The following is a 19,795-nucleotide window of genomic DNA, read 5'->3' on the forward strand; positions in this document are numbered from 1 at the left end:
TGTTCATGCTCAATAACAATAACCTCTATGTATATATACACCAGAGAAACCCTTGTACATATACCCAAGGAGACATATACAAGAATATTATAGAAGCACTTTTTGCAGCCAAAAAAAACCTCTAAACCTGTAATTCATTAATATAAAAATGGGTGAAACAGATAAAGAGGTATAAACTTCCAGTTATAAAATAAATAAGTCATGGAGATAAAAAGCACAGCATAGGGAATAGTCAATATTATAATAATGTATGACAGATGGTAACTACACTTATGATGAGCAATGAGTAATGTATAGAATTGTTGAAACAATATGCTGTATACTTACTTGAAATTAGTATAACATTGCATGCCAATTTTTTTTATTATTATTATTCTCACATTAGCTAACATATAGTCTTAGCTTCAGTAGTAGATTCCAGTGATTCATCACTTACATACAACATGCAGTGCTCATCCCAACAGGTGCTCTCCTCAATTCCCATCACCTATTTTCCCCACTCCCATCAACCCTGTTTGTTCTCTGTATTTAAGAGTCTCTTATTGCCACGTAGTACTCCATTGTGTATATAAACCACAATTTCTTTATCCATTCATCAGTTGATGGACATTTAGGCTCTTTCCATAATTTGGCTATTGTTGAGAGTGCTGCTATAAACATTGGGGTACAAGTGCCCCTATGCATCAGTACTCCTGTATCCCTTGGGTAAATTCCTAGCAGTGCTACTGCTGGGTCATAGGGTAGGTCTATTTTTAATTTTCTGAGGAACCTCCACACTGTTTTCCAGGGTGGCTGCACCAATTTGCATTCCCAACAACAGTGCAAGAGGGTTCCCGTTTCTCCACATCCTCTCCAGCATCTATAGTCTCCTGATTTGTTCATTTTGGCCACTCTGACCAGTGTGAGATGGTATCTCAGTGTGGTTTTGATTTGTATTTCCCTGATGATGAGCGATGTTGAGCATCTTTTCCTGTGTCTGCCATCTGGATGTCTTCTTTGGAAAAGTGCCTATTTATGTCTTCTGCCCATTCCTTCACTGGATTGTTTGTTTTTTGGGTGTTGTGTTTGGTAAATTCTTTATAGATTTTGGATACTAACTCTTTATCGGATGTCATTTGCAAATATCTTCTCCCATTCCATAGGTTCCCTTTTAGTTTTGTTGATTGTTTCCTTTGCTGTGCAGAAGCTTTTTACCTTGATGAAATCCCAATAGTTTTTATTTCCCTTGCGTTCAAAGACATGTCAAGTAAGAAGTTGCTACAGCTGAGGTCAAAGAGGTTGCTGCCTGTTTTCTCCTGTAGGATTCTGATGGTTTCCTGTCTCACAATTAGGTCCATCATCCCTTTTGAATTTATTTTTGTGTACTGTGTAAGAAAGAGGTCCAGTTTCACTCTTCTGCATGTTGCTGTCCAATTCTCTCAGCACCATTTGCTAAAGAGACCATCTTTCTTCCGTTACTCTTTCCTGCTTTGTCGAAGATTAGTTGGCTCCATTGCATGCCAACTATACTTCAATTTAAAAAATGGGTAAATGAACTGCAGTGTCCTCATAAAGTGGGACTATAAAAGTATAAATGAATGAAAACAAAATTTTTTTTAAAAAGGTGGGGGGTGCCTGGATGGCTCAGTCAGTTAGGCATCCAACTTCGGCTCAGGTCATGATCTCACAGTTTGTGAGTTCGAGACCCGTGTCAGGCTTTGTGCTTACAACTCAGAGCCTGAAAGCAGTGTGGAGGTTCCTCAGAAAATTAAAAATAGACCTACCCTATGACCCAGCAGTAGCACTGCTAGGAATTTACCCAAGGGATACAGGAGTACTGATGCATAGGGGCACTTGTACCCCAATGTTTATAGCAGCACTCTCAACAATAGCCAAATTATGGAAAGAGCCTAAATGTTCATCAACTGATGAATGGATAAAGAAATTGTGGTTTATATACACAGTGGAATACTACGTGGCAATGAGAAAGCATGAAATATGGCCTTTTGTAGCAACGTGGATGGAACTGGAGAGTGTGATGCTAAGTGAAATAAGCCATACAGAGAAAGACAGATACCATATGGTTTCACTCTTATGTGGATCCTGAGAAACGTAACAGAAACCCATGGGGGAGGGGAAGGAAAAAAAAAAAAAAAAAGAGGTTAGAGTGGGAGAGAGCCAAAGCATAAGAGACTGTTAAAAACTGAGAACAAACTGAGGGTTGATGGGGGGTGGAGGATGGGTATTGAGGAGGGCACCTTTTGGGATGAGCACTGGGTGTTGTATGGAAACCAATTTGACAATAAATTTCATATATTGGAAAAAAAAAATAAAGATACTACTTTAGGTTTAAAAAAAAAAAAAAAAAAAACCAACTCAGAGCCTGGAGCCTGCTTCAGATTCTGTGTCTCCCTCTCTCTCTGACCCTCCCGCACTCATACTCTGTCTCTGTCTCTCTCTCTCAAGAATAAACATTTAAAAAAAAATTTCTTTTTAAGTATAAATGAATGGCTAGACTAAGACGCTTTGGAAGAAGGGAGACCAGCAAGAAAGCTGTTGTTATACAGCCAAAATGCACTACCTTATACATTTACAACCAAGAGTAAGAAAGTTCTTAATGTTTTGCCAAATTTTTAAATGTCTTTTACCAGTTGTAATATTCTCCATTGATCATTTTTGCCTGGTTTCACCTCACACGATCATTTTTAGTCCTGCACTTCAGTGCAAAACAATGTCTGCCCTTTCATAATATACAAAGTCAAACAAATAAAGCAAGTGCTATTCATTTGCAATATGATAAATTATACTTTTACCCAAAGGAGACTGTGGACAAGGAGTTGAGAAAGTGAACAATAAAAAAAGAACCAGGGCCCACTCAATAAAACAAACTTTATTTATTTTGGGGGGCAGATTTTTATTTTTTTAGTTTAATAATTTATTGTCAAATTAGCAAACATACAGTGTATATACAGTGTAGTTTGGCTTTGGAAGTAGATTCCCATGATTCATCACTTACATACAACAACTGGTGCTCATCCCAACAAGTCCCCTCCTCAATGCCCATCTCCCATCTTCCCCATACCCCCCAATCCCTGACTGCCATCAACCCTCAGTTTGTTCTCTGTATTTAAGAGTCTCTTAAGCTTTGTCTCCCTTTCTGTTTTTATCTTATTATTCTTTCCCTTCCCCAATGGTCTTCTGTTAGATTTCTCAAATTCTACATATGAATGAAAACATATGATTTGAGACCTGTCTTTCTCTGACTGACTTATTTCACTTAGCATAATACCCTCCAGTTCTATCCACATTGCTGCAAATGGCAAAGATTTCATTCTTCTTCATTGCCAAGTAGTATTCCATTGTATATAAATACCACATCTTCTTAATCCATTTATCAGGTGTTGGACATTTGGGCTCTTTCCATTATTTGCCTATTGTTGACAGTGCTGCTATAAACACTGGGTACCTATGTGCCTATGAATCAGCACTCCTGTATCCTTCAGATAATTAGGAAAATGGATCTTTTTTGGAAAGGGGATTTAGAGGGGATAGAGTGAGGAAAGGGTGAGAAATTTTTATGCAGAATGTTACTTCATTTAGGGTAACTAATTAGGCAAGTGTGGCATGATAAGAATCAGAAAGGAAATTGCTGGTGTCACTGTTGTTTTTAATGTAATGATTATCATGTCTGCATTATTCTTATTGTTCTTACAGCAACTCTCTATAAAAGTCAAGGGCATGAAATAAGATAGTCATCCAGTGAAGATGTATCTTTAAATTCAGGCAATATATACACTGCATATATGCTGCTTTCTAATTATCTGGTTTAACTGAAGGAAAGCAGCTAGAGAATCTGAAAAAATGATTAATGTTTTCCACAGATCATGGTTCTAAAAAGGATGACCTGAACTTCAGGTTTGAAAAGTGTAAGATTATGATCTCTAAGAATACAATATCAATATCCAGCTACTGATAATGGAAAGATTAATGTTTTAAATATCTGATGTACAGGCAAACAGACTTGATATTATGTTGAAAATGTGAACATACGGCATTTGACCTCAATCAGTAAAGGGGCATTACCCTACTACATAGAGGTAAGCTACAGGAAACCTATGAATAAGAAACAATGTGTTTTTTTCCCTACAAAACAAAAGAGGAAACAACAACAACCAGATTTGAAAGTATAACCTAAGAATTTTGTACTGTAAAGAAAATGAGTTGGAATAATTCAAGCATTATAAAGTCATAGCAGTAATAAAAATGACTTCTGAGGGCCCCTACAGAACATATGATTTTGCATAGAATAACACACTGATGAATCATACCTAGATAACTGGCCTGTAAAATGCAACCCAGTAGCTGCACTGATATGTCACATAGGTCTAGAATTCTATAAAGTTTGAGCTTAAAGCTCAAACTGCCAAAAATTACTATGTTGCAAAAGATTAAATTCCGTTTCAAAGACATATACATTTTATTCGAACAGAAAACTTAAGGAATCATAAGCTATGATGCTATACGTTTTTTTTCCATTTGAAGCCAAATATATATCCATATCTTAAAATCAGAAGAAAGTAGCAACTACTGTTAACTAATTTCATGAAATCTTGCTAAATGCTTGATATGTATTATCCCCCAATGCTTACAGGAGTCCTCTGAGGTAAATACTCTTATTAGTAGAACTCTACAGAAAAAAATATATAAAGTTTAAGTAATCTGCACAGTTACACAGCTTAATAAACAGCAGAACTGGTGTACAAGTCTCTTAACAATTACACCTGACAATTAGAGAAAATGCCCTAAAAGTTTAGCAACCAACAAGAACAAAGGATAAGCCACAGATTGGAATATAAGCATTGTGAGAACTACTCAGAATGTTGTTAGTGGAAGGGCTTTAAGAGTTATTTAGTCTAACTTACTTCACTGAAAACCAGAGGAAAACAAAGCACAAAGAAGGATATGTCAAAAGTCCTAGAAAAAGTTAAATGGAAGAAATGATAATAAAAATGCAGGATTTTGGTTCCCAGACCATTCTTTCTAAAAACTATAATGTCTTCTATTTTCTCCAAGCCCTTTTATTTTTTTAAATGTTTATTTATTTATTTTTGAGAGAGAGAGAGAGAGAGATAACAAGTGGGGGACAAAGAGAGAGAGAGAGGGAGACACAGAATCTGAAGCAGGCTCCAGGTTCCAAACTATCAGCTCAAGAGCCCAAGAAGAGGAAGGAAGAGAAGAAAACACCCCCTCCAGTTCCAAAGAAGCCAGCTAAATCCAAGCTGGCAGTGAGCCACGACAAGACCTCCGATGTCAGGGACAAGCAGCGTCAGGAGGCCCGCAAGAGACTCCTGGCAAGCCAAGCGGGCAGCTTCTGTGTGGCAGAACTCAGCCACAGAGAGTGCAGACAGCATCAAGATTTACGTCCCTGAAGCCCAGACCTGACTCTGAGACCAGGAACCGGGAACCAAATAATTTTAAGTCATTAAAAACAACAACAACGGGGGCGCCTGGGTGGCACAGTCGGTTAAGCATCCGACTTCAGTCAGGTCACGATCTCGCGGTCTGTGAGTTCGAGCCCCGCGTCAGGCTCTGGGCTGATGGCTCGGAGCCTGGAGCCTGTTTCCGATTCTGTGTCTCCCTCTCTCTCTGCCCCTCCCCCGTTCATGCTCTGTCTCTCTCTGTCCCAAAAATAAATAAAAAACGTTGAAAAAAAATTAAAAAAAAAAAAAACCAACAACAACAACAACAACATACACACACACACACACACACACACACACACACACTAACCACGAACCGTGAAATCACGACAACAACAACAACAACATACACACACACACACACACACACACAAAGTAACCACGAACCGTGAAATCATGACCTGAGCTGAAGTCAGATGCTCAACCGACTGAGCCACCCAGGTGCCCCTACAAGCCCTTTTAAAAATAAAACATTTTTAAAAAAGGAAACATGCCCTTAAGATTTTACATGGTACCAGCAATTCAGATTCAAAGGTATCTGTGAGAGCAGAACAAGCAGCAAGCGCAAAGTGTTAATTCTCAATAAATAGCTGCTAACATGGGTTATTTGAAAATAAGAATTTTATTGATAACCATTATAAACAAGAGAACATTTACATCAACATATAAGGGTTAGAGATGTATAGCATGGTCAATGAGTCCCACATTTGCTCATAAGTTTTTTTGTAACTCTTTAAAATACATAATACATAAATGCATAGAATAGATAGGGTTGATGGGACTAGATACGGTAATTTCTTTTTCAATTTTACTTACCAAATAGCTGTGCTTTGTTAGTGCTGCCACATTTCACCTGCCTAGACAATTTGCTTCACTCACAAGGGTGATCAAGAAAAACTACCAAAAATAAAAAAGTACCATAAATAGTCTTATTTTGGAGTAGTGTTATTTTTCATGTTTCCATGATTAAGATTTCAAGTGCTCAAGTTTACTAAACAAATATAACATAAATACATGTAAAGATATTTGTCCAGCTATGCTATTAATCCAGTGAAAACTAAATCTGACTTATCTTGTACTGTTTCATGATTTTATACCATATCAAGTCACAAACTCGAATATAATATTTATACTTCATGCTCTTGCAATTTTGCCCCTTTAATCAGTACTGGGTTTTTTACAGTCTTCCCAAGGGCTTTTTAAATGTGTCTGACACTTGCCTGTTGCTTTTGGCTATTACAATTCAAACCAAGCTTTTATAAGTTCTAAAATGTCTAGGGAAGGCAAGTTAACCTAAGTGTTAACTATGGTTAAATGTTATGGAATATGCTCATAAAAACCCAAACTCACATGAGATAGAATTACATATATGTAATAAGAGTAAAGGATCTTGAAAATTAATAAAAAGTACAGCATCAGCACATACAGAAGGCCATTTCGGGAAAGCACTTCAAAGGGTTTGAAAACAGGCATCAAGTACTAGGCAAGAAATGTCTTGGGCAAGTAAAAACCCTAAAAAGGGAGAGGGGCTAGCAGACAAGGGAACAGAATTCAAGCTGTTCTTCTCAAAAAAATATAACACAAACCTTCCCCACAATTTATTCATTCAGGAAACAAAAATGACACATTTCAGAATTTACACAGCGGCACCATGCTGACTACAATTCAGCTGGCTATAAAGTGTGAATGTATATACATGCCCACAAAAACCCTTTATATGACTGTTGACCACTCTAGTCATTCTCCATCTCCTTTACTAAACACAGAATTGCAAACACTGGCTCTCACCTTGCATGCTTCCATCTCTGGAAATGACCTTTCTCTTGAGTTACACACCCATATTTACAAAGGCCTTTTGGACATATGTGCCATATTGTTCTAACGGCATTTCAAAGTCCACATGGCTAATTCCCAGTCTGGTATCTGCTCTCCCACCTCTTATCTGCTTCTATTCCTCATTGCTAACTTTTTGAAGCTAGGATATTTCCATCTGTTAGTCACTTAAAGTAAAAATTTTAATCACCTTTGACTTCTCTCTTTCTTTCTCATTTCTCACATATGATTAATCATCAAGATTCTAAATATTACCCATTTCATTATATCACGTTTAGTCAAATGTCACTTTCACTAAATTATGAGTTGACAGACAGCAAAGAGCCCATCTACTGCATCTTTGTTTACATCTGTACATGTACAGAAACACAGAACACAGAACACACAGAATTATAATCATCTGAATTATACCACTTAATAATCTGAATTACACAACTATGTGTGTAAAACATTTACAAATAATTTTTAAAATATTATAGACACAAAATTATAGTATTTCAACTTCAATTAAATTTCATTCAAAAGAGAATTAAAAGGAGGAAAACATGACTAATTTCTCTCAGCCGCAATCCATGAATAAAAAATTAAACCAACCCAATAATAAAATTTTCTATTATGAAGTAAACTTCTTAGAAGTCTGAGAGTATTCTTCTCTTTTTTAAATCTAAGTCTTCTTAGATTCAAAATGCTAAAAGTTTTGTTATTTTAGTTCATATTATTGTAATTTTTTGCTTTTAGCCAAATGTTATACAATATTTTCGCATCAAGACATCTTTTACATAGCGGTTTTATTGACTGATATAAGCCCAAAATTTATTAAGATTCAGTTTAACATATGATGCTTCAACTTTAACATCTCAGCTTAGTGTACAAATAATGCCATATTTAAGTAAATCCAATCTAACTTCTACATAATTTTGCGATACTGACAATAGCACATTATTCTATTTGTCCTAACACTTGATTACTATTAGTCACTCCCTAATAGCCATTCAAACAGTGATAAAATTAAGTATATATCTTTATTTAATAATGATGCAAATAACTGCCAATTTAAGCATATGGGGCATATAAGAACACTACTTGGAGAAAAGCTGAAGGAATTATTAAAGTTAAAAAAAAAAAAAAACCTAAAGGAAATTAAATAGAATCTCAAAAGGTATCAGAATCTAGATGAGCCCAAATAAACCTACAGAAGGAGAATAAAGAGTTAGGGTCCACAAAAGGCATGAATCTGGACATGGCTCCTGGTGAGACTCTAAATTAGAAGCTATATCTAAGGTGAAAGAAAAAATAACCCAAACACTCAAAGAAAGTATTCTTTATAATGTTGGGGTGTGGGTCTGGGGCCAGAACCAACATACTCCTTTATAGGCTTCAACTGAGAAATGCAGTGAAATAGGCAAGCTCAGGGAAGTCCCAAACCCAGATTCCCCAGCCAATTTCCTCTCAGGGCTTTATTTTCCCAGGAACTTTCCATTATCACTATGAACAGGGGGATGATGAATAGGAAAGAAGGTCTCCCCCAAAGCCCTTACCCTAGAACCTGACAACCTCCCCCATGATTTTTCTCCTTCCATATATTCCACTCTTTCTGTATAACGCAGTACATAGAACTATAAGCCAGTCTTTTTAACTTCAGTTATATTCATTAAATGTCTGTAATGTGTCTGTGATTCTGACCATAAAACTCTTTATTTAATTAATAGACCTTTTCTGGTAAAGTTTAGGATTTACAGAACAATTAAGATAGTACTGAGTTCCTATATACACCACCCCATAATCCCCCACTGCACACTTAGTTTCCCCTATTATTAATATCATATAATAGTACAGTACATTTGTTATAACCAGTTAATAATAATATATCAATAATAGTTCACTAAAGTCCATAGTTTATTCAGATTTCCTTAGTTTTTATCTAATGTCCTGTTTCTGCTCTAGGATCTCATCCAGAAAACCACCATAACATTATATTTAGCTATCATGTCTCCTTGGGCTCCTCTTTGCTGTGAGTTTCCCAGACTTTCCTTACTTTTGATGGCCTTGACAGTTTCAGGAGTACTGATCAGATATTTTATAGAACATCTTTCAATTTGGTTTTGCCTGTTTTTCTCAGACACAGATTATGAGTGTTTGGGAGAAAGACCACAGAAATAAAGTGCCATTCTTGTCACACTATCAACATGACTAATCACCTGGCTGAGGTAGCATTTGTCAGGGGTCTCCACTATTAAGTAGCTCTTCCCTACCCCCTTTCTATATTGAACCCTTTAATATAGAAGTCATAAGTATCTATAGTCCACACATAAGGAATTGAGTTGTTATGCCCTCCAAAGTTTCTTCACTTACTTCTTAATATCCTAATCCTCTCAAAGAGCCTATACAGATAAAACAAACAAAACTGAGACCAAGAGAACTTATTTAAGGCTACAGAACTAAAAAGTGCAAGGTTAGGAATCAAACAAAACTGAGTCCTAGCTTAGTGCTCTTTTCATTATAATACAATTTCAAGAGCACAAATTATATAGTAATATGTCAATTTCAAACTCCACATTATTCAACCACTAGTCTCCTTCCATATACTTCTTTTATTTTTTCTTTTTCTAAGCATGCTCCATGCCTAATGTGGGGCTCAAACTCACGATCCTAAAATTAAGTCACATGCTCTATCAACTTCTATTTTATTCATCAGGTTCCTGTTTCTCTGGCAGTGATTACTCTTTCTTATTAATTTAACTAACTTCTACTCTAAAGCCATGTTATTTTTCTCAGTTTTCTTTGTCCTGCAGAAACAAATTTTTTTGAACTATGTCCCAGAAACATCTTCACACTTCTATGAACCTACCCTATAGAAACTGCCTGAACTACCTTTGCCAGTAACATGATGTAATAAATAAAAAAAGCACTAGACACTAAATTTAAAAAAAAAAAAAAAAGTAAAATGGAAGGCTGTATAATATAGTGGGTCAGAGCTTAGACTCTGCAGTCAGAAAGTCCTCTGATCAAATTTCAGTACCATCACTACAACTCTGACCTTGGAAAAGGCATTTCACTTTCTTAAACATTATTATACTTATTTGTAATCCTAGAAACTAATCTTAAAGCATTCAGTATACAAAAGAGGTGTATCTATGCAATCTTCCACACAGTATCTGCAAAAGAGAAACTCTATGATTTCTAAACCAGCCCACATAATTTAAAAGTAAAAGCTGAAAGATAAACTTGGAACTTACCAACCTGATTATTTTGTACCTTTGATAATAGAATAGTAGGGGATCAAATTACATAAAAAATAGTTAAGTACTTTGAATTGTGCATGCTTTAAATAAAATACAGAGTGTCCTGAAAATGAGATGTGTTTTGTACAATTCCTCCCTGAGACAAGTATCAGAAGAAAATTTCCCCAAAAAAGTCAAGCCTACACTAAGCTCATTATATTCTTATACTCACCAATAACAGCTAATAAAGGACTTGCTGAAAATCCCTATCAGAGGCCTAACCACCCTTCTTCCAGGATCAGTAACAGTTCTTCATAAACTAAAGCAGCCCAACTACACAAGGGCAATTAATCTATTATAGCACTCCAGACAAAACCAAAAGAGAAGCAGAGAGGAAATTTCAACTGGAAAATATTTTGATATAATTGACCCAGATGACAAACTAAACTTAAGCACATGTCAAGTGCTACAGTCTACACAAGAACACATACAGATGCCAAAGGATATTAAGAGTTCACACCAGCCAAGGTGAAGTCTCAACTATGAGTAGAGTTTACATCTTGAATCACTGTTTAGAAAAGATACACAGGGGAAGCTAAAGGGTTCTTTCATAAACTCAGAGAAAGAAATGTTTAAAGTCTTTAAAATCTTTATTTTGGGAATTAAAGGTAATTACAATTATAAAAAAAATGTTAGGGAGTTTCTCCTTCAATATATGTAAGATACCCATATTTTCCAATTGGCTAGAAAATTTCATTGTCTATCTACATTTTTCTGATCATTTTCAAAATGTGTAAGACTTGTTATTCCAAAAGCTCAAATTTAATTTTGACACTTAGATCCCTTGGAAAAAAAAAATATATGTTGTGACCAAAAGCCAACTTTCTTCATAGAAAAGTGAAACTAGAAAGAATAGAATATAAATTCCCAACTTCTTTGACTTCATTTCTGCATACATAAGCTATATGATATAGGTACTTTAAACTCTTCTCACAAGCAATAATCAGACCAAGATGAAAAGACCAATGAAAATGCCAAGAAAAACAAATAATTTTTTCATGTGCCCAACTTTTTCTTTTGGAAACTTTTAATAAACATGTAGGAAAACTTAAAAAATAGTAAAATGAACATTCATTGTTCATTAAATATATTCCCCACCCAGATTCAAAAACTGAATAATACTGCCAAATTATACTAAATTGTATATTGAATAAAAATCCATGGTAGGGGCGCTTACGTGGCTCAGTTGAGTGTCTGACTCTTGATTTTGGCTCAGGTCATGATCTCTGTGCTGGGCATAGAGCCTGCTTAGAATTTTCTCTCTCCCTCTCCCTCTGCCCCTCCCCCACTCATCCACACACTTCCTCACACACACAAAAAAAGTTAAATAAAAATTAGTAAGTAGGATATATAATTATATCTAAGCAAGTATGAACTCAGTTGAATAAGAAAATTTCTTAACATCACTTATCATTTGTGTGTGTGACCTGAAAGAAAAATGAACATGAGTTTAATGAAAAAACTCAAATAAGTTAACATATTCATGGTTATTTTACATGAACAGTGTCCAAGATAAACCTTTCAAAGAATCTTTTTATCATTTTCTCACAATGAAAAAAAGGTAAAAGTAAAACTGTCTAAAGTCATGAAAGTTTTCATACTTAAAAACAGTAATAAATGTATTTCTAAGTAATTCTACAATAGGCCAGAGAGCAGTCCTGGTAACATCTGGAAAAGTTATCTTAGATCACATGAGATATTAGTTTGTAGGAAAATACATGTGCTCCTTTTTGAGATTCAAGGGTAAATAACTGTGAGTGAAGGCCTCATCAAATAAGTTTCAGATATCCAGTAGACATAAAAAATTCAAAGATTACGAATATACAGTTGTGGAATACACAACAAGGTAGGCACAGAAAAATGGAGATGACAGTAAAACAAGTAGGAAATGCCAGTAAAATGGCCATGTTCATTACCATGAGAAAAGAGGACCGGGACCAAAGAGAAATCAAGAGGTCTCTGAAATTTCAAAATCACTCATTATTCCAACATTTAAACCTGCAAACTTTAAAACTTGTGTGATAGTTGTGATTCAGTATCACTGATGAGAGTGAAAATTGTTCCCTCCCCGTATCTTCAGTATCCAATATCTTCCACAAAAAGACAATCAAAACTATGCAAATAGTAGTGATTGTACACACACTGATTCTTAAAAAGCAAAGAACCTAAACATATCTAAACATTTCCAAAAAAATTTTAAGTAAAAAACTGACTCTATTCTGAAATAAATTCTATGCTCTGAAACTGCCAAGGAGTTTAATGTTCTAAGATAGGAAACATATTTTGTTATGAAAAAAAATCCCTGGTACTATCAAAACGGAGCCTTTTATCAGGTGCTTCTTACAAAATGAATTTGATATTTAACAGACTGAAGTACATACTTTTGTGATAAAGTTCATTCTACTAAAGAATTTTAGGTTTTATGTATGTATATTTCCTAACTGGATATATGATATTACATAAAAGTTAATAACAAAATTATATCCGGCCCTAAAGTAAATGTAAAACTACATGTCAAGTAAGATTATCTATCCCAAGTAATAGCGTAGAGCAATGAACAGATAATGTATGTGTGTATTTCAGAAAATAAACATTGTACAATTATTCCCAGACTGGAAAAGCATTTTTAAGGAATTTAGTTTTACCATTTAAAGTATCTGAATTCTTTGAAAATACTATATTTATAATTAAGTCCTGGTTAAGCAAAAGAGATTAATACAATTAAAAAATGTAGAACTTAAACAAGACTGGTTTCTATTACACATAGATATAAGAGATACTGATAATAACAAAACAAACTAAAGTTGTCTTCTATTGTCCACCATGTTTTGCTGATTACATGCACTAATTTAGTTAGAGCTCATCTCCCTGTATTATATTACCATCAACTTCAAAAACAAACAAAAACAAAAACAAAACAAAACAAAAAAATCAACTATTCCTTAAGATGTCTTTTCATATTTTTCTAAGGACAAGAATCAGAGGATTGGTGTTAGTGGGGCTGGAAAAGAAAGTAGCAATCTAAAAATTTAACACCTTACCTTTATAGCTAGGAAATTCAGGCCACTCTCATTGGCTAAAGCCTTTGCAATCATTGTTTTAGAGCATCCAGGTGGCCCATACAGAAGAACTCCTTTAGGTGGTTGAATACCCATTCGAATGAAAGACTCTGGATGTTTCAAAGGCCATTCCACAGCCTGTTTCAATTTTAGTTTGATATTTTCCAGTCCTCCTATATCTGACCAGGATACCTGCAAAACAGAGCATTTTCTAAATGTAAGTTCTGTGAAGACAAAGGACCAAATAAATAAATAAATAAATAAATCAAGCAATAAAAAGTGCAAGAAGAGGAATATAATCATTTAAGAATCTAGAAAGAAGATCCTTTAAAAATTCTATCAAGAAGTAAATCAGAGTACATAAAATGAGCTGCATATTATAAAAGTACTAAAGAAAAAATGTTTCTGCTTGTATACATAATTATTTAAATGACTGAACATACTGTTAAATCTATCTTCTATTTAAATGACTTTAAAAATTAGGTTTGGGGCACCTGGGTGGCTCAGTCTATTAAGCGTCTGACTCTTAGTTTCAGCTCAGGTCATGATCAGGTCACTCAGGTTTGTGAGTTCAAGCCCTGCATCAGGCTTTCTGCTGTCAACCCAGAGCCCGCTTTGGATCCTCTGTCCCCCTCTCTCTTTGCCCCTCCCCTGCTTACACTCTCTCTGTTTCTCTCTGAATAAACTTAAAAAAAAAAAAAAAGCAAAAAACAAACAAATAAACAAACCAAACCAAAAACTCTGCTAGCTTCTGGAACCTCCTATAAAAAAAAAAAAATTAGGTTTCATCTGACTGAAAATGGTTTGAATTAGTGACCCAAGGTCTCATCTATATATCTTTTTAGCAAATTTATTTATTTATTACTTCCAAAAATATTTCTGAAGGTCCTTTAGGAACATAAGGTTTTTTTCTGTCTTTGATTCATGAATGAAGTATCTTCAAAGTTTTGTTCCTTTTTCTCAACAAAGAAACACCCTCCCCAAAATAAGACAATTCTTTACATATTATTTACTTAATAAATACCCATTAAGAATCACATATCAGATAATATACACAGGAAATAGAAGAATAAGACATGAATACAAACTTTAAAGAACTTAAAAACTACTAGTAATGTGTACATAAATAACCATGGTACAATGGAAGGGATGCTAAGCACAGTAACAAAGAGAAAAAGCTTTTGGGAGTTCCCAGGAAAAAAAAGATTACTTCCAGCTGGAAGGCACATCTGAAAGCCAACGTCTAAAGCACAGATGTAATCTGGAAATATGAAAACAGGGAAATGGTCAGGTAGAAGCCAAAAATTATGAAAGGCTCAGATGACAATAAGAAGGAATAAGAGAAAAATGACTTGAGAGAGAAAAATAAAAAATGGAAAGTTAGTTGAAACTATATAGTGGGGGACACTGAAGACTAGATGATGGAGTTCAAGAACCTCTTTCCTCATAACAAGAAGTCTTCGAAGATTTTAACCTGAAAAGTGATATGGTCTAATCTGTGCTTCAGGAAGACTTCTCTGACAAGATTCATGTAGAGAGAAGAGAGAATGCAGGGAGATCAATTAAGGACCTATCCTAAACATTCTTAACAACAACAAAAAAACAATTTTAAAGTAGGATAGCCACATGCAGAGGATAAAGACACGCCAGAGTGATACTGAAGTTCCACAGCTGATGATGTTGAAGGTAGAGTAAAAGAGAGGGATAATTTAATGCTAAAGATTTCAAGATGAGTTAACAGAATACAAATGAAAAATAATTTTTAGGAGGGAAAATATATGATAGATTTTTATTTCTAGATATTATAAAGAGTTGAGACACAGGACAGGCCATTCAAGAGCCAAAAAGGGAACAGATGGAATGAAAGCATCTCAAATGGAGCTCTGGAAAGAGGTTAGGACTAGAATTTTAGATTTCAGAGAGATGTACATAAAAACAATAGAAACCATGAGATCAATTAAAATTGCCAATCATGAGGAGATGTGTGTGAAAGGCAGATTGCTCGGCATCACCTACATTTATGAGGCAAGAGGAAAAGAAACAAGAAAAAGTCAGAAGATGAATCTAAAAAAAAGGTTTTGTTTGTTAATATCAGAAAAGGTTACTTTTTCTTAATGAACTTGCATGGATCTGGGAGAAAGGGGACTTTGTTTTTGTTAATGATTTTTGCCCACAGAACTAGGAGAATGCTATATTATCCACCACAATCCTGAGGTCAGATTTAATTATTCTTTTCTAAATTTCTTTCTTGGGATTTATCTTACAAAGTAAGATTACTGGATTAAAAGGCATGAACATTTTTAGGTCTCTTGATGCATAACATCAGTTTGCTATCTCAACCACTTTATCCATTTTAGTGGCATAAGGGATACATGTATAAGTTTCTCTGAAGCATTATCAACCTTTGGTTTTATTTTGCATTTTTTTTTCTGATTTCACCAATTAATAAAATTAAAATTAAACTTGAGATCAATGCACATAAGCTTACGGCCCTAAAAACATCCAGCTATCATCAGGGGTCAAAGTGACTGTTTACAACAGAAAGTGACTGTTATTGTTAAAACCAGGCCTGCCTAGGAAAAAGTGCAGCAGAGTTATCACACCCTGAGGGGTAGAAATAAACATGGGAAGAGAGTTTTAAGGAAGGTAGTCAACAACTATCAAAAACTAAATAGGTCAGAAAGTAGAAAGTATTAAAGAAGCAGTGGTCGGTAGATTTAGCAACAAGTTTACTAAATTGAGTGGTTTATTTAGATCAGTAGTTTTTGTTTTTATGCCCTTTAGCAGTGGAATATACATAACATACAACACAAATACACATATGCATGCACATATAGACAGTATGTATATGTTATATATGATGCACAAAAGCTATATTTATAATAACTACCAGAAATGTAAAAGTCAGAGAAGCAACTCCTTAATCTAGTAAAAACTAAAATGACAGTGTATTATTATGATCCTATGTGATGCCCATTCAAATTGTTACTATGCATTTATTATAACTATACAATGAGAAGAGCTCACTGTGAACATGTTCCATGAGATGTTTACTTGTCTTAGGGCATGTTTGAGTTTATATTAGAATAATGTAGCATTATAACAGAATAACTTAAGCTAATTTAAGTAAGTACAAATATACAGATTAAAAATTTTCTTAAAGATTAATGCAGAACTTTATCTTTCCTAACCAACGACATTAAAAAAAATGCCTGTAAATGCCTAGGGAGGACATTTTTCTCAAATTTGTAGTAAACTAAATAACCTGGCAATGCAACCTGATAACCTTCAGTATGATAAAATTTGGTTTTCAGTACATTTGTGTGTTTAGTTTTTAATCAGTCTTTTAAAGAGTCTTGAAAAGAGTTTTTTAAAAACTTAATATCAGATATTAAGTACTTCCATGAATCACGCATGGAAATAACCAATATAAACACAAAGAAATCCATGAAGTAAAAGATGATCTCTTTAGTTAAGGACCAAGGATACTAGCAAACAGTGCCAGCTGGACCAGGAGTTGGAGAGGGCTTGTTCCTCAAGAGAAATTAAGGTGCTTTTACTGGAAAACTGAGTATTCCTTGGCATGGAAGAGGCCAAAACAGTGATGCCACTGCACAGACCTAGCCGACCATACTGAGGAGTTGGTCCATTGCCCTGAGGCTGTAAGAAGCAGAAGAAAAGTTAAACAATCCTGTCCCTTACCTCCCTCCTGAGATAGAGCTCTGGCATCATCAGCTGTCCTTTCTCTAATCCTGCCTTGATTGTATTCTTCACTATATTCTTTCTTCAGCCTACAAATATTTCGTTTCTTCCTATCCTTCAAAACAACTTGGATATTGTTTCTACCTAATGTTCTATCACCTTCTTTTTCACCAGTAAACTTTCTGAAAGATAATATGCCTCTACCCTACTGCATTTATATTTCCTACTTTGTATTTTAGTTAAGCATTTATCTTGCCAAGCAGCGGTAGGAAAAGAGGGTAAAAGGATAAAGATAAAAAGTTAAGACTGGTGGGAAAACAGGAAGTTGAGGGAGTTACATCAGAAGGTCTGTAGCCTCTCAGGAAAACATGAGGCAAGGTCATCTACAGAAATATCAATTAATCTAACAAATACTGACCAAATGCCTATGTCACAATATGCTCGTTGCTGGGGACAAAATAGTTCCTGTCCATACAGAGTCTCTGACCTGATGGAATACTTTTCAAGGGGCGTATTTCCATAATTAGGCAATTACTATACAGTATATTACATGCTATAGTCACAGACTTTAAATGAATGCCCCCCCCAAAAAAAAAAAAAAAACCTTTTAGAAGTGCTATATGAGGTGGGATCTGATGAACACACTGGAGCTAGGCAGCTGAACCAGCTGAAAATAGCAGTAGATGCCATGGGAGGAGAGAGAGAAAAAAAAGCATCATTACATCGCAGGAACTAAAAGTAATTCAGTATGGCCAGAATTTAGAGATCCAGGAAAGGAGTAGAAACAAAGGTCAGCAACATAGGAAGCTATCAGACCTTGAAGACTTACAAGGCATCAAGAAGTTTAAACTTTATCCTGAGAGATATGGAGAACAAGTTAATCAGGAAAATGACATGATCAGATTTCTGGAGGACAACTGTGGTTACAAGTGCATTTGTGCACTTGGAGGGCGTAGGGTAGAGGAGGGGCTTCTACAGTAATTCAGATAAAAGATGGTGATTATCTGCACTAAGGTAGTAGCAGTGGGGCTATACAGAGGGGAAAAAAGATTAAAGCTTTATTAAACCATAGTAAACTATATTAAGGCAAATCAAAGCATCTTGAAAAATAATTAGATTTGGAGAGGGGTGGTAAAAAAGAAAATGGAATCAAGGGTAACATCCATGATTGAAACTTGAGCAAATGAGTAACTGAAAGTTCTACTGAAAGAGAAAAAGGAACATGTTTGGAAATTAAGGAATTAGTTTCGAATTATTATACTGTGGTTGGAATTTATAAGTGAAATAAATTCAATAAACTAAGAAATGTCCTCTGTGCTGAACTTGTTTTAGGAACTGTAAGAACACAAAGATGAGTCAGAAAATGTCCTCAAAATATTGTACTGTAGAAAGGGAAATAAGTATCTTAAAAGACACAGTCTTTGTCTAAAGATATAAAAGAGCTGAGGGGCGCCTTGGTGGCTCAGTTAAGCATCTGACTCCTGATTTTGGTTCAGGTCATGATGCATTTGCGAGATTGAGCTCCACATTGAACTCTGTACTGACAGAACGGAGACTGCTTGGGATTCTCTCTCCCTTTCTCTGCTCGTCCTCTGCTTGTGCTCGCTCGCTCTCTCTCTGTCTCTCAAAATAAATAACTTAAAAAATAAAAAGACATAAAATAGCTGCCTTCACAGCAAGTAATACAAAAACTACTGAAAAAAACACAAAATAGTTTTATAGTTCTCAAATATATGAGATGGTGAGGACAGACATTTGGAAATTGTGCATATACGTAAGATTTATGTCAAGGTGTTAGAATGTGAAAATAATAGCAGATGGGTGAAAAAGAAAAGCAAAATAAATGGATTTTAAAAAGCACTATTATGGTCAATCACACACAGAAAATTAGCTACAGCTAAGTCTAAAGCAGTTTCCTACTTTCCCTTACCAACTAGATGCAAGGTGAGCTGGGAACAATGAAGCTGGATACCTTTCCATATCACTGTCATCCATTCAAAAAATGACTAAGTGCCTACTCCATACTCAGTCCTATACCAGGTGCTGGTTTACAAAATCCCTGCTCTCAGGGTTAAACCATGTAAGTAAGAGATTAAAAACAAAATTACTCCAGGGGTGCCTGGATGGCCCAGTCAGTTAAGCACTGGCTCAGGTTACAATCTCAGGGTTTGTGAGTTTGAGCTCCATGCAGGGTTCCACACTGACAGTTTGGGATTGCTCTCTCTGCCATTCCCCCACTCGCACGTGTGCACAAGTGCCTTCTCTCTCAAAATAAATAACTTTAAAAAATTAATTAATTAATTTTAAAAATTAAAATAAAATCACTTCAATTACTGCATGGGAAATGAACTCGGGGGGAAATAAAAAAATAAAAATAACAATGTAAAAATTATGTTTTCCCAACACCTAAAAGTAACCATCGTTAATGGTACCTTCAAGGTTTTCAAGTGTGTGTGTGTGT

General features: G+C 35.1%; 1 protein-coding gene across 4 annotated transcripts in view; it reads right to left on the reverse strand.

Annotated features, from left to right (window-relative positions):
* AFG2A (AFG2 AAA ATPase homolog A) overlaps positions 1-19,795 on the reverse strand; it is a 364,625-nt gene that overhangs the window by 277,707 nt on the left and 67,123 nt on the right. For all 4 annotated transcript variants that reach the window (XM_058721440.1, XM_058721439.1, XM_058721442.1 and 1 more), the window contains exon 11: positions 13,615-13,824. In XM_058721440.1, the coding sequence (XP_058577423.1) occupies positions 13,615-13,824 (210 nt within the window). The remainder of the gene's footprint in view (positions 1-13,614; positions 13,825-19,795) is intronic.

The sequence above is a fragment of the Neofelis nebulosa genome, chromosome 3 (assembly GCF_028018385.1).
Source record: "Neofelis nebulosa isolate mNeoNeb1 chromosome 3, mNeoNeb1.pri, whole genome shotgun sequence".
NCBI lineage: Eukaryota > Metazoa > Chordata > Mammalia > Carnivora > Felidae > Neofelis > Neofelis nebulosa.